Genomic DNA, 14488 nt, shown 5'->3' with positions numbered 1-14488 from the left:
ACTGCATTTTCATCTATTTTTCATACCTACTTAAGAAAGTTCTGTATGATAAGGAATTTACTAACCTATTACATCTAGTAGAGGATTTATTAATGATATAGAGAGTAAATTTCTAATTAGCTAAGAAACAGCTATGCTTATTTATTTCAATAAAATTATACATATCGTCAATACTACACTTGTAAAAAGCTTGCTTTAGTCAGGTAAGTTTGTTGCATTGTTAACTAATGATGTTTCCAGATCGTTTTCGCCGGGTGAGTCCGCATCTTGGTTGCTTAGTGCAGCTGCTTCACGCTCACGTAGCTGCTGGCGTGGCCTCCGTGTCCGTATCCGTATCCGCCGTATTGCGCCACATCGTGACCGTAGCCGTAGTCGGCGCCATAGATATCGCCGTGTCCGTAGCCCTTGTGGTAGACCTGGGGGTGGTGGGCGTGGCCGAGCTTCTTCACCACTGCGTTGAAGCCATTGTGGTCATCGGCGGTGTACTCCACCACTCGGGTGGTGCCGTCCGATTCCTTGAGGGAGTAGCTGCCCTTGACCTTGTCGCCATCCCGCGTCTCCCACTGGCTCTTCTGATCCCCGGTATGGGCATCCTTGACGCCGTAGTCGAAGTGGTACTTGGGATAGTGGTGGGGCTCGTGCTTGTCGTATCCGTATCCGTAGCCCGAATGGCCGACAATCGGATAGCCGTGTCCGTAGATCCCACCGTAGGCGCTGACCACATCGTGGTCGTATCCGTAGTCCAGGCTCTTGTGGACGGGTCCTTCGTGCTTGGTCACCGAACTGTAGCTGGTGGCGTGTCCACCATGGGGAGCTGCCCAACTGGCTCCCACCAGAAGGGCAAAGAACAGACCTACGCTAAAGGATTTCATATCGATCACTTATTCGCTGTTTTCCAATCGGAACTGTGATGATGTCTGCTGGTTCTTGGGGAGCTCACCTAGACTTTATATAGCTATCGAAGACTCTGGGGCAATCAACCATCGGGTGGTCATTCTCTTGGCCACACCATTCACCAATCGAGCTGGCTGATTTGATAATTACCTCACTAACTCGTACTTATTATTATTGTTTCGGCCATTGAGCTCTATAGAAAATCGGCGCATTTTATTTAAAGTCCAATCCGTTACAATTAAATTCTGCTAGTAATAATTAATAATATTAGATCGAAAAGGTTTTTGTTAGTTCGTTCGATGGGTTTGGTATTCAGTCAAAGAGAAGGGAAAAACTAAGACAAGAACTTATTGCTTAATTTACCAAAATTAATTATGACTGAGAATGTGAACTGATGAAGGCTGCAGATTTTGCTTGAAAAAAAAAACAAGGAAATGCTGTTAAACTAACTAAGAAATAAACTTTGCTGTGTTGGACTTTTAAATCCTTATGTAAATGTCAAAGAAAACCTATTTTTCCATAAATAATTATGGGTTTTACGTAGAAAGCATTATATATATTTTTTATAGTTATTAGGAGTTAAAGAATCTTCTTATTAAAAATGCATGTTGTTCATATAGACATAGAAACAATTTATGCAATCAAAAGTCTTCAAAATAATTGACATCGGCTAAGTACCAATTTGCTTATATTTTTACGCATTTTAAATTTCCAAGCTTAAAGTCGATTAGCCTTGTAAATTATATGCATTAAAAAACACTATCGGTAAGTTAACACCAATTCGGAAGCTCTGGGTGCCCCACAGCAGACCCCCTGGGCAGAAACACCGACCGATTGGACGGTCCGCCCAACGCTGCCCTCCCCCTCTGTGCCCCTTACCGCACCGTCCGTCTCAAGGTCATTTGGAGTGAAGTAGGCGAAAAAGAGGGTCCAACCGTAGAAACGCAGCGAGGCGAGGCGAGGCGGCTATTGCTGAGCAATTTGAAAGCGGGCCACACTTGTTGATTGATTTCTAAGCAACAAAATCGAAAAGCGTTGCGTTTTTCAAGCATTTTAGCGATGTTCACGCCCCGCTTAATGATGTTGTTGCTGCTGGTAAGTTATAATTTGCCAATCGACCGATCGACCGGCCAAGACTATGAATACGAATGGGGAAAAATGAAAATTTGCACAAAAATTCGAAGCATTTTTTATACCCGTTTTTGGGGCTCTTACTTTTTTCTAGCCTATTTAGCCCCGAGTGTAAAATGTAATTAATCGATCCATAGAATGGCCAGAAGTATAAAAGCATTGGTCATTGTCTGGTGATTATAACAGTTCCAATCGTGATTTAGGCCAAGCAAGTCCAAGCAAGAAACCAACGAAAATGGCCCACCAATTAAGTATCCTCTGCTGCGCACTTCTGGGTGTGGCTGCTGCCAGCTACATCCCTCATGGTGGATATAGTCACGAACACGGCGTGGGCTACAGCATCCAGACGCATCACGAGGCGCCCAAGCAGTGGCAGGATCACCACCAGGCTCACCACCAATGGGTGGATGCCCCGAAGGCCCACTCTTGGGGCGCAGTTCAGGATCACCACCACCAGCAGTGGGCTCCAGTCGCTGCGCACGATAGCCACCACCAGTGGAGCCACCACGAGGAGCCCAAACACCATCCCAAATACGAATTCAATTACGGGGTGAAGGACACCAAGACCGGCGACATCAAGCAGCAGTGGGAGACACGCGATGGCGACAAGGTCAAGGGAGGCTACACCATGAAGGAGGCCGACGGACGCACCAGGATCGTTGAGTACACCGCCGACGCGCACAACGGATTCCAGGCAACCGTGAAGCATGTGGGACACGCCAGTCACTTGGAGCACAACTCCCACTCCCATGGCCAGCAGTACGGACATGGGCATGGTCATGCCACCAGCTACGTGGATGTCAAACAGGACACCAGCAGCAAGTGGGAGGACAAGAGCAGCAAGTGGTGGTAGAGGAGCTGACCAAACCGACTGACTGCAAGCGATTCGGACCGATCTAATTATTGTAAATATAACTACAAAATTGTTAACTAAAATAGTAGGTAAATAAATGCAAAAACAAAACTACAAATCAAACTACTTTACTATTTGAAGTTTATACAAAGAAACCCGTTTATTTAATGAATGTAACAACCAATAGATCCAATGAAATCGAAATTAGAGTGATTATGTTATAATTCTAAGATACATTCGATTCGGTGGATGTGGAGGCCTTGGTGTCTTGCAGTCTTTTGTATTCTTGCTCACCTAAGGAGGTTCGGAAGACCTTAGGCACATCTTTTGTAAGGACTTTGAAGGTTTCGGCTTGTTCGGAAAAGTCCTTCCAAAAGTTGTCATCAGAGACCGGGTCCTTGGTAAATATTTTCTTGATTTTCACGTACATTTCAGTGGCTTTTTGGCGGATGAACATATCATCCTTTTTAAATTCTTCTACATCGCCTCCAAACTCCTGAAGATCTCGCATCTTGTGAACACATTCCGGGTTACGGAGTAGCATCATTCTGGTAATTTTCAGCCTTTTCATCTTGGTAAAAATGCTTCTGCACTCTTTGGGATCCCAGGACCTTAGACAGCACTCCAGTTTATTAAAGAGAGCGATAAAGTCACGTTCGGTGATAAGAGCTGTCTCGCGATTTAACAACTCCATCTCAAATTGCTTCGCTGCGACCTTTGGAACCTGTTTTCGGTTTGGAATCACTATTATTCTTCCTGGCATTTCATCAGGCTTCAGTCGACCACTCTGCAGATCCAGCTTTATCCGATTGGCCTCGATTAGAGCGTTTTTCAGCCAAGTCTTTCTTGCGGTGGCGTTTCCAAAGATCTTCGGCTTATTCCACTCGATGTCGATGCCCAGAGTCGTGGACTTCGGAACGAATGCCATTAAAAGTTTTTTCGTACCTCCCATTTTTTGATATTATTAGTCTGCTGAGACTGAGAAACAACGCCTGAGAATTCCTATTCAAGGCCTACTTTTCGATTGAGTTGATAAGTATAAGAAAGCTATAGGTGACAACCCCAGATCATAAAAACTGTCTACATTGGTTAGCTTTAATTTAACATGTGTGTATGTTGAACTAAATTAAAATAAGAAATACAATAAAACACATATATTATTCACAAAATTAATCCTCACGACCCTAACAATAGTATCTTTTGTATTACATAAAGTGTGAGACTTTGTATCACAGTGTAAAATACATAAAACATCTACTTTACATTACTTCTCGTCGTACAAAGTACCAAAAATGTCAAAAAATTAGACCCCTGTCGGAAATTTTCAGAACTTCTGGTTGCACTGCTTAGAGCCGGTAAAGCGGTTTATGTAAGATTTACATGAGAGTTTACAGTTCGTTCAAAATGCATTCGCGCCTTGTGTTAAAATTAAAAACCATAAGTATTTCAACTTAAATGTATTTCTTTAACTTCTTGATTGTCGTAAAACTATGTCGTCTTTTGATTTGTGTATTTTCAATACTAGAAGCTTGTGTTTTTGAAATCTCGAAAATAAGTGTCTTTAAAACAACCGCGAATAAACTTTGTCATCTGGTCCGCACAATGATGGAATGCTGTCCAATGTAAGCCAGAGCATCGTGCCCTCGTCATATAAATTCATCAATTAAACATTAATTTATGCCGTGAAGCAAAGTTTTGCGGTCCCATAAATCTGGGAGGGCTGTTTGCCCGGAACGCAATCGCCGGAGTCGGTGGGAAACCGAGCTGAATGCCTGAGGTCAGGCATCCCGAGGTCCGAAATGATTGAAGTAGCCGCCCCGGGAAAATTCCACTTCCAATGCTCCGAGGATAAGACTGCCACCACAAATGTAAATGATGTTGAAACATTTATTGGTTACAGAGAGAAAATTTCGACGCCGCGATAGGCGACAAACTGTTGACAGTTTGGATCCCGATCTGCCAGGGATATGGTCGGATTTATTTGCCAAGCTAGTGGTGCATGTGTGCGGAGGATAAGGCCAAGGCGGCAAGGGGCAAATCCTTCTCCGGACCTTTGGCTCATAATTTGCAGCTGCTCCACACACCGACGTCCTGCTTGGGCCCCATGACTCCCCACCAATTTTTCGCCTTTATATGGTTTCATTAAAAATGCAAATGAGCACTGGAGATTGCAATCGTGGTCGGCAGCCAGGTGGGGTCAACACGAAAAAAAACCGATAAACAGAAAGGAAAGCTCACACAAAGACCGAAACACAGACGTGAAATTTATGCCAAGGGTTCAGGGACCGAAATTTATTGTTTCTATCGGGTATATCGACTACGAAGCTGTTCTTGTTCTCATCTTCGATTTTGTTGTAAAAGTAAAGTAGAAATAGTATGAAGACTAATCAAACCAAAAATGGATATAAAATTTATCCGTTAAGCTTGTACATTTCATTAGGAACTGTCTTCATTGAAAGGTTATATTTATATTTCCACATTTTCTTATATTTCCTTTGAGGAATAGAGTACTTTATAGATCAAATCCATTTTTAAAATAATTACATTTTTGCGTCTTATGATTAAATTACTCAAATATTGGACATCCTTCATCTTGAGACACTAGGATTTAATTTAAAGTCAACATACTCCCTTGTTTCTTGCTTCTTCTTCATTTGTCAGCAATTACAAAAAAGTAATAACATATGGAAATTTCTCATCATCTGGTTGATTTCATCATCTGCGATGTCAGGTGCCAAATCTTGCAGCTAACTCCAGTTTCTCGCAGTGCATCCCAATTGCATTCTTTTCGTAATATAGTACTGTTTCCCCTTTTGCAACTTTTTGTTGTCGCTTGGCCAAAGGCGTTCGCCAGACTCAGAATGGGAAAAATGTGAAACAGAGACGGAAAAGAAGGAAAAGCAGCTCGAAAGCCGAATTAAATCGTCGAAAGTTCAAAATGAATGAAAAGCAGCTAGCGACGAATAAATGAATGAAACGAAAATGAATCCCGAAGGGAGTGTTTTGGGCTGGGGTGTCGGCGAGGAGTGGAAAAGAGCAGCGCCTGGAAAAACCGTTTCCCCCTTTGTGTCGCCTGCAGCTTTCAGTTTTCAGTTTTCCGCCGACCATCCTGCCCCGTTGTTATGACAGGCGGGGCTTAGGAGTCCAGGGTGTGCGGGAAAGTTTTGCCTGATTTCGGCGCCGCTCAAAGTATAATAATGTGACCCGGCGATCCCAGACTCCACCTTCCTTGGCTGCCGAAGTGCCATAGTGCTGTCATAGGTTTCATATTTTATTGCTGGCTCTGGGGGTCCTTATAGCACAATTTAAGAATAGTTATTCAAAAATAACTTCAACATTTCCAATTAGAAAGGAATATGTTTTTCTTTTTTGTGATTTTAATAATTGGGAAATTCTTAGTCGTGGGATCTATAAATATTGGTAAGAATTTATTTGTATTTATACGTTTCATTGGATTTTTTCGTTTCAGTGAAGCTATAATTTATATTATATTTATTTAATTTTGTTGCTTTTATATATCTAATAACTTGCAGTTGCAGAAGCGTATAAGTGAAATATAGTATCTTAATTTTAATAATAATCATGCCATATCTGTGTTGTTGCACATCCATTGCATGTACGTAAATTTATGTATTATTTTCTCCGCTCGAATTTTCGGCATCACTGCCGCCTTGCCGCTAGGTAGGCGTGGTCAGGCGTGGCCCGGTGGAAAAGTGCATCATGGTGGCTAGCGCTGCTTCAAGTGCACACTTTCTCATGGCTTAGCACTTTGCTGCATGCCTCGTTGGCTTTTCCAGAGCGCCGGTGGGAGCGGGTAACGGGAAAAGGGCGTGGGAGGGCGGGGAAGCGAGGCTTATGCAACAAATAATTTAATTTTATGCTGCATACAAAAAGGCGCAACTGGCAAACGAATGAACGAGCGGGGAGGCGAAACGACAACGGAAATGCCACTTTACGGCCTGTTTGACGGAAAAGTGGACGTTAAGTTGTGAATATGATGATGGAGATGAAGAAAGTTGATGATGATGAGCACGATTATGGCCACGGACGGAGCCGCCGGCTGGCCGAGAGCAACAAGCAGCGTTCTGAAATATGGCGCATACGCCCCGTGGGACGAAAGGACGAAAGGCTCGCAAAACGGCAACGAGGTCAGCCCATAAACTGGCCTAAATGTCACATCAACTGAAGACGTCCTGCGAGCGAACGGGAAGTGACATCAAAACGAAGGATTAGGACATAAAAGTGACCCCAGAGGATTCCATTAATTTTTGTGCTCGATCCTCATACGAATAGGGAAATTGGATTGTTATTTGACTGCCTTGGTAAAGGTTGTTTATCGCTTGTGGGCTTGGGGAAAAGTTTATAAAGTGCTTATGACTGAGCAATTATTATTAAAGCCTTGAAATCGACAAGGACTCCTTTGAGTTACACCTATTTACTCTCTCCTTTTTCTATAAAACCCACATATCACCGCTAATTGGTGACCTTCTTAGCCAGGCTTTTGTGAAGGCCCTTCCTTTCCATAGAAAGGCAACCACTAACCACACTAACCCCACAGCACCCAGCACCTCCCACAGAAGCACCAGACTGCCCCGGATTTCACGCCCTTTTGGCCAGCAGACAAATATCTTAATAAAGCCGAGGTCGGCAATCAAATAGTTGAAGCGCAAAATATAAAACACAAAATATGATTAACATATCAAATCCAAGAGCGCCGTTTTGCCAACGCAGACACAAAAAAGGCTTTACATGATTGGGTTTGGACCAACAAATAAAAAGAAAAAGGCAACGGCAAAGGATAACGAAGCGTGGAATTTGGGTATAAAAGGCCAAAACTGACCGCCTCATAAATTGCAAAAACAATGGCAACAACAGCAGCAATATTAATACGAAATTCAACGAACGAAACGGATCAACAAATGAGCAAATATCAAAACCTATAAAACCATTTAGCCAGATGAGCGTGAAATTTCGAACATTTTTTTGGGGGATTTGTGATCCACTTTAAACGTGGCCCAGTGGAAAGTGGGCTGTTGTGGGGTGGCTGGTTTGGCTTTTGCAGCGAAGAATGGCCACAAATTTTGCAACAACTGTGCGGCATTTTATGAGTTTGCCACACCCACACACATACACACACGAACACACGCACACACATACTCAACAATGGCAGGCAGTCATGACACTTCTGGGCCAGCGTTAAATAACATTTAAACAGAGGCCCAGGACACGTACAAAGCGCAGGGGCGGCGGCGAGGAGGTGCGGCAGACGGAAGGATCTGGCCATGGATGTGGCGTAGAAGGATGCGGGTGCACTGGCAAAAAAGTCCTTAATCAGTAACACATTTGAGAAGGTCACAGGGATTATATTAGGAATAGGATTTAAATGATACATTTTTCACTCTGCCCACTGTTAAGTAAACTAATTTTCTAGAAAGTATCATAGAGTTCGACTAGAAATTTCTTTCAGTGCACGGGCAAACATGACAGAAGAAGGCTTTGCCAAAGCAGCACCAGAAACATTGGCTACAGTTTTCGGCGGTTACCCTGGACTCCGGCGACCTCTCCCCTGCTCCGGATGCGTGGTACTTTGGCCTGTCCAGCTGCTGTCCTGACTTGTCCTGGCTGCTTATGACGGCGGGAATTAAATTTCATTTAATGTGCCGAAACTTTCCACATAGATATACACACACATGTGGCGTTGGCGGTGGCGTCTGTGGCATTTTATGATAACAAAACCAGGTCAAAGTGGACCTGCTGGTCAGCGGCCGTTCCGCAACTCCCCTGCCACTTGGCTCGGCAGTCGAAAAAATATGATTATTTTCCGCAATTAACCCAAAAGTACATATATATTTATGCACTGTGTCCGACGCAGATTTGGCTTGAAGGTCATCCTTGATGGCCATTAAAAATGGTTTAATTATAGGCCGAACAGATGTTGGCCGAAGACAAAGGAAAACTTTTGCTAATGGGAAAACGCTAATCGGGAGGCATGGAGTGGGGTACCTCAACATATGGGGTAGTATTAGGATTTTCTGATAAATCATTTATTAACTTTCTAAGAATTTATATTGGTTTTTAAATTGGAAAAGCATTAATGCGCCTTAGCAAGCTTTCCATCTATAAAGGAGGCGTACTTTATAATTGCAAAGTAATGATGCAATACAAAACTAAATAAATTAACTTGCGTACTTATAATTTGATTTTATTCGCTTATGCCACAAATGCTCTTTGCATTTCAATGCTTATAAAGCCTAAATGGCAGACCCTCCATCAACCTGATTTTTATCCCCTTAATTTGTATTTATAAGTACCATTAAGTGTTTCGGCTTAGTCAGCCTCAAAGATCTGACCCATTTCTCCGCGTTTTTTTTGGCATGAATCCCCGTCGGTGAAAATATTATTTGGCCAGGTAGCTGCAACGACGGCAATCAAAAGGGAAATTCCACAAAGCAGCTCGCCAAAATGGCCCACTTAACGCTTGACTAGGCGCAAGGTCGTCGGGCGGAATCAACAAAAGCTGCGCCGCTGCGGGGGGCGGTGCGCCGATAATTGGTGGGCAGGGTCTCGCAGGACTCTCCAGGGATACAAGGACCAAGAAATTGGCAAGGCCCAAGGAGCAGGAGGAGAGTTTCGTCCTTAAGCGGCACTACATCAGCAGGGCAATTGAAGCGTGCGCTCCGGGCACTAGATTGCGTTTAGTGGGTTAATAAAACGACCAGGCACTTTTATGCAAATTGAATTAAGTGGGTTTGAGATTTCGGGGGAGGGGTTGCCTCTGCATTACCGGAATAGTCCAAAAAAACATTGCCACCGGAGTATTTAATGTATTATTTACGAAGGATTATCAGATGTGAGGCGCAGCTCAACTGTCGTCACGCATGGCAGCCCGACAGGATAACAGGAAGTCAACCTCTGCCTAACGAGGACATCTAATTGCCACCGACATGATCTGCCCCCTGGTCTCCCCTTGCCAACCCTTAACCCCCCAAAAAGACCGCTATTGTTGCCGTCTTTAATTGTATGCATTGTGAGGCGCTCATTAACAAGGCAAATGAAGAACAGTCGCAGGGCTGCCAGAGCCTTGAATGCCAAAAACGAAATGAAAGCGAACCACGGAAGCTGGGAGTAATTCCATAAAACACCTGGGCATGTGTGGGTGTTTGTGCGCCGGTGTGCCTGTGGGTAAACATAATTTAAATTAATGAAACCGCAGGAATTTCCCAGCACAGAAGTCCAAGTTGTTGCTTCGCAAAACAAACCAGTCATATGCACTCTACGCTGGTGTTAATTTCACTGGTGTTGAGCGGCAAGTGGAAAACAAATCAAGGATACCATCAACAAACATTGTAATGTACACGTTAAGAGGAAAAACATCCACGGGGGCATGCAACGCGCTGTCTTCCAAAAGCTCAATTCTTTAAACACACTAGATATTATAATCAATTAACACACTTAAAGCTTTAAATATATATATTTAAAAAAGAATTTCTGCTTAGACGCGAATTTCGAATATCTTGCAGTTGATATTCTCAGTTGGGTATAAATATTTAATATTTTAAATATTTAGTTGAATATTTTGTCGATGTTGCGTATAAATCTTACTATTTATAAACTGTAATCAGTCGGACTTCCTAAGTTACTGGCATTAGAAATTCGATATACCCCAAGGATGGATTTACATGGAATTGTGGATGGAATCCACAATTAGACTTCCGGTCGCAACACACACACACATCTAAATGCAAATATGCATATGTACATAAATATGTGGGTGTTCGTCGGCTGTGTATGTTTGTTTTTGAAGTGAAAGCAAGTCTTTGTGGCAACATTTTTCCTTTTCGACCGCATAATGTGAACACATACACCCACGCGTTGTATGTATGACATTTTACATAATTAACTGACAATGGTTTTATGTGCACAAACAAACAACCAAAATACAGACATTCATGTGCTCGCCATTTGCACGTGTGTGAGTGAGGGCACAACCTCTCCCCTGAAACCACGCGAATTCTCAAAGGACTTAAGTTAATTATCACATTTTTTACACACAATTTTACTTTGCATTGATGCGTTGCACGACAAGAAGAGGGGCGGTGTCTCGTTAGCAGGAAACGGGGGGCGTGGGCAGGCCAAGCATTAAAGCGTAATTATGTGTATAATTTGTTGTAATTTGCTGTGAAAAGCTTCACAAACAGCCGCCGTGCATGAGATGAGCGCATTTAACCAGGCCTTAACCCCCCTTAGGCCAGCCACGCCCACCGTGTGCCAGCCCACCACCCGTGGGCCATCAATCGCATCGAAAAAGTTAAATAAACTCATTAATATACGATAATCAGGCGGGCATTAAAGGCGTGTCTTTCACATATATTCAATGGTCAAAACTTGAACTCAGCTCTGGGGAATTTAATCAGATGGAATGTATTCATTCATACTAAATCATATTCACTTTCTTTACTTTTTACAAAGACGTAAGTTTGTAGAGGAAATATGAGTAATGTAATGTAATGTAAGATAGTTTCAATAAAAAAGTGTTTGTGATTCAAGCAAATAATATTTGGGCACTTAAATGCATGTAATTGCTTTGGATTTATTCAACCATTTATTCAACAAGAATGTGTCTTGTTTACTCAACAGAACCCTGCGATATCTGTACAGCAATCCTTTATGCGCGCCCTTTTCATAGCCTCCACTTTTCATTTCACGACCGTTTTTCCCCGACATTTTCCCCGGAAACTTTCCACGAGGCCAACATTTTGCCAACTTGGCGGCCATTTGAAATCTTTTCCTTTATGCCAATTGGCAGGTCACACCAATTGAACTTTAATCGCCGCTGACTTTTGTCATTGCTTTATCGTTTAGGCGACAACACAGAGTGCCCGTTGCCCACTGCCGCCCCCTGATTTTCCACCCGTTTTCCAGCTTTTCCCCCATTTCTCCACCCCATTTCGATGCGTCCCCAGGTCCCGCTTTCGAAATTGTTGCCAAAAAACGCGGTCCAGACGTAATCCCCGAACGCAGACCGCCCGGGTCCGGCGCCCTTTGTCTCATTGAATAGACCCGGCCACGCCCCCTTTTTTGGGGGGTCCGATTGGGGCGTGTGTGTGCGGGCTTAACTACGCGTGTTCGAATTTTTATGCCCGTCAGTTAGAAATTTTCAGCCATTTCAGCGAAAATGTAAAAAAGAACACCGAAGTCGAGGAGCGTCGAGAAAAAATTTGTCGTACAAATCTTCGAAATTGCCCCACCGAGAACTATTTTCAATGCGTCGGAATCAATAAATTTAGCCCAGGCATTCGCGGCAACGTTTTGTCGGACAATTTGGCGGAATTCCTCAGATTTCCCCCGGGCCCCTCGTCCATGCCACGTTTTCATTACCCCTCCGCTTTGGATAGTTTGTCCGGGATGTCGGTAATCGTAATTGCGGCCCTGATAAATATTAATGTGTGTGTGTGGATGGATTCCAGAGCCTGAAGACGCTTTTGCGCCAAAAGCGCTTCCCATTCTTGCTGTTTGTCTAATGCACGTTTTATGGCCAACTTAGCACGTGCTCCTACCAACTACAAACACCCAGCAAACACCACCCACCGCCCACCTCTCTGACCAGCCAGAAATATATTATTTGAAAATATTTCCCGTTTCCGGTTCCGGCTTCTTCGTTTTTGCTCTGCAATGGCGCAGCGACCATAAATTTCAGTGAAAGTCATTAGCAAATAGGCTTAGGAGAGCTATTCAACAATCTGAATATAAATTCCAAATGCAGCACACACGAAAAAAAAAACAGAAAGAATTAGTTAGCTTAGGAATATTACAAAGTGCTCAAAAATAAATAAATAATCAGCGGACTATCAGTTAAATGAATCGAAATGAAACGTAGCAAAAAGAAAAAACAACATTTTACGCATGCGATTATTCCAAACTGGTATTTTCCTGAAAAATTAAGTTAATGATAAAAACTACCACCGAGTTTAGAGGTTCAGTTCATAACGAAAATTTCAATTTCACAGAAGAATATTGAGAGCATGAACAAAACAATGAGATTGTAAAATTTCAAGAAAATATAAATCTGATATTTATAATAAACATTTTCACATTGCGGAATTTTGTCTGAATCACTTTAATGCGAATTTTTGTATGATTCAAGATTAACACTTTTGTGGGGAATTTCTTTTTGTGTGATAAAAACACAATTTTCGCACAGTGTTACTGTAACACTGTTACATAATATTTTCCATTCTAAAAGTAAACATAATTGAATACTTCCTTATCAATTTAAAGAAGCACATTTCCAAATATTCAAAACAAACACAATGAGTGTCAAAATCTGTGACGTAAAGTGAATTTACAATGCAGAGCAAAATTTAAAGCCAGATTACCAGAACTTTGATTACTATTGGTATCAACCTTTTGTTTTTTACTGAATACGAACTAATCCGAATTTACTTTACTTTCACAGTTCGCCAGCAAGGCCGTTTATTTTCACTATTCGTCTGAAAAAATGTTAATCGCTTTGTCAGCTGATGCAATTCAAATGTCGATTGCGTTGCTCCCAGTCATAGTTGTTATTATTCCATGTGTATGTCCGACTGATTGATTCTAATTTTGACTCAGATCAAAAGAAAAAACAACATGAACTCGAAAACTAGACGAAAGTTCAAGACTCATGTGCAAAAGTCATAGGCAATTACGAAATTGCAGCACGCAGCGCACTCATTGATTTAATACATTACTTTTTTGTTTTTTGTTTCAGGTAATTGCATAGTTCGGAAGTTGGCAAAGACACAGTTAACGGTTAATCGGCGACGCCGTCATTAATTAGCCATAAAATTCATTTTGACAACAATTAGCCAGCCACATGCCAAACTTGGACTTCTGACAACGGACTTGGCCAGTCCGGTCGGGTAATTAGCTCTCGGGCAAACAAAATAAGGCGAATCTGACACCAAACGAACACAAAACAAACAAACAAACAGACAGAGAGCGAAATAGAGACCTCAGCTCAGCATTTATTTGCCAATTTCTGACAGTCGTACGGAAAACAAAAAGCCAACCCAGCAAGTTGTTCAAACAAGACGAAATTGCGAATACGCAACTTAAAATTATTATCTCCCAACAGACCAAGTGTCAACAAAGTGAGACAAGGCAAATAATTAGTGCAGCTAAAGCACACACACATGTACCACGATTTTATTACTTGTTGTATCTTTCGGTTCGAGATTTAGACTTTAATAACTCTCGAATGTTAGAATAAATTTAGATATAATTAAAAGGGCCACGAACCCTAATCTACTTATTCACCGTGTCCCAGTTATGCAAGCTAAGTTAGTTTATAAAACTTATTAAAATTGTTACAGCCTCACACAGTTGACACGCCCCTTTGATTACTAACCTACCTCAGTTCAAATCGCTTTATATCAGACCTTTAGCCATATACCCTCAAATAACACGAGCTGCAGCAATCTTGGCCGAGATTTTATTTAATTAAACTGTAATCAAAAGTGGATTTTATCAGCATGTCAATGTTTTTTATCACTTTTAAACCAGCAGAGTTCATTGCAGATTTGTGTAAAACCCATTTTCGACTGCAAACTAGTTTTGAATAACTATTTC

At 42.2% G+C, this 14488-nt stretch overlaps 3 protein-coding genes across 3 annotated transcripts; 1 reads left to right on the top strand and 2 right to left on the bottom strand.

Moving 5' to 3' along the window:
* Nucleotides 1-171: 171 nt before the first annotated feature.
* LOC117139364 (adult-specific cuticular protein ACP-20) lies at nucleotides 172-904 on the bottom strand. The gene has a single exon (XM_033301616.1). The coding sequence runs from the start codon at nucleotides 870-872 to the stop codon at nucleotides 276-278; it is 597 nt and encodes a 198-aa protein (XP_033157507.1). The 5' UTR covers nucleotides 873-904; the 3' UTR covers nucleotides 172-275.
* Nucleotides 905-2225: 1321 nt separating this feature from the next.
* LOC117139363 (histidine-rich glycoprotein) lies at nucleotides 2226-2925 on the top strand. Its single transcript, XM_033301615.1, has one exon. It carries the CDS (start codon nucleotides 2261-2263, stop codon nucleotides 2876-2878), a length of 618 nt encoding a protein of 205 aa, XP_033157506.1. The 5' UTR covers nucleotides 2226-2260; the 3' UTR covers nucleotides 2879-2925.
* Nucleotides 2926-3104: 179 nt separating this feature from the next.
* LOC117139335 lies at nucleotides 3105-3830 on the bottom strand. Its single transcript, XM_033301582.1, has one exon. The coding sequence runs from the start codon at nucleotides 3828-3830 to the stop codon at nucleotides 3105-3107; it is 726 nt and encodes a 241-aa protein (XP_033157473.1).
* Nucleotides 3831-14488: the final 10658 nt, after the last annotated feature.

Source organism: Drosophila mauritiana, chromosome 3L, assembly GCF_004382145.1.
Source record: "Drosophila mauritiana strain mau12 chromosome 3L, ASM438214v1, whole genome shotgun sequence".
Lineage (NCBI taxonomy): Eukaryota > Metazoa > Arthropoda > Insecta > Diptera > Drosophilidae > Drosophila > Drosophila mauritiana.
The sequence above is the reverse complement of the archived record's forward strand: the minus strand, read 5'-3'. Positions and strand labels throughout refer to the sequence as shown.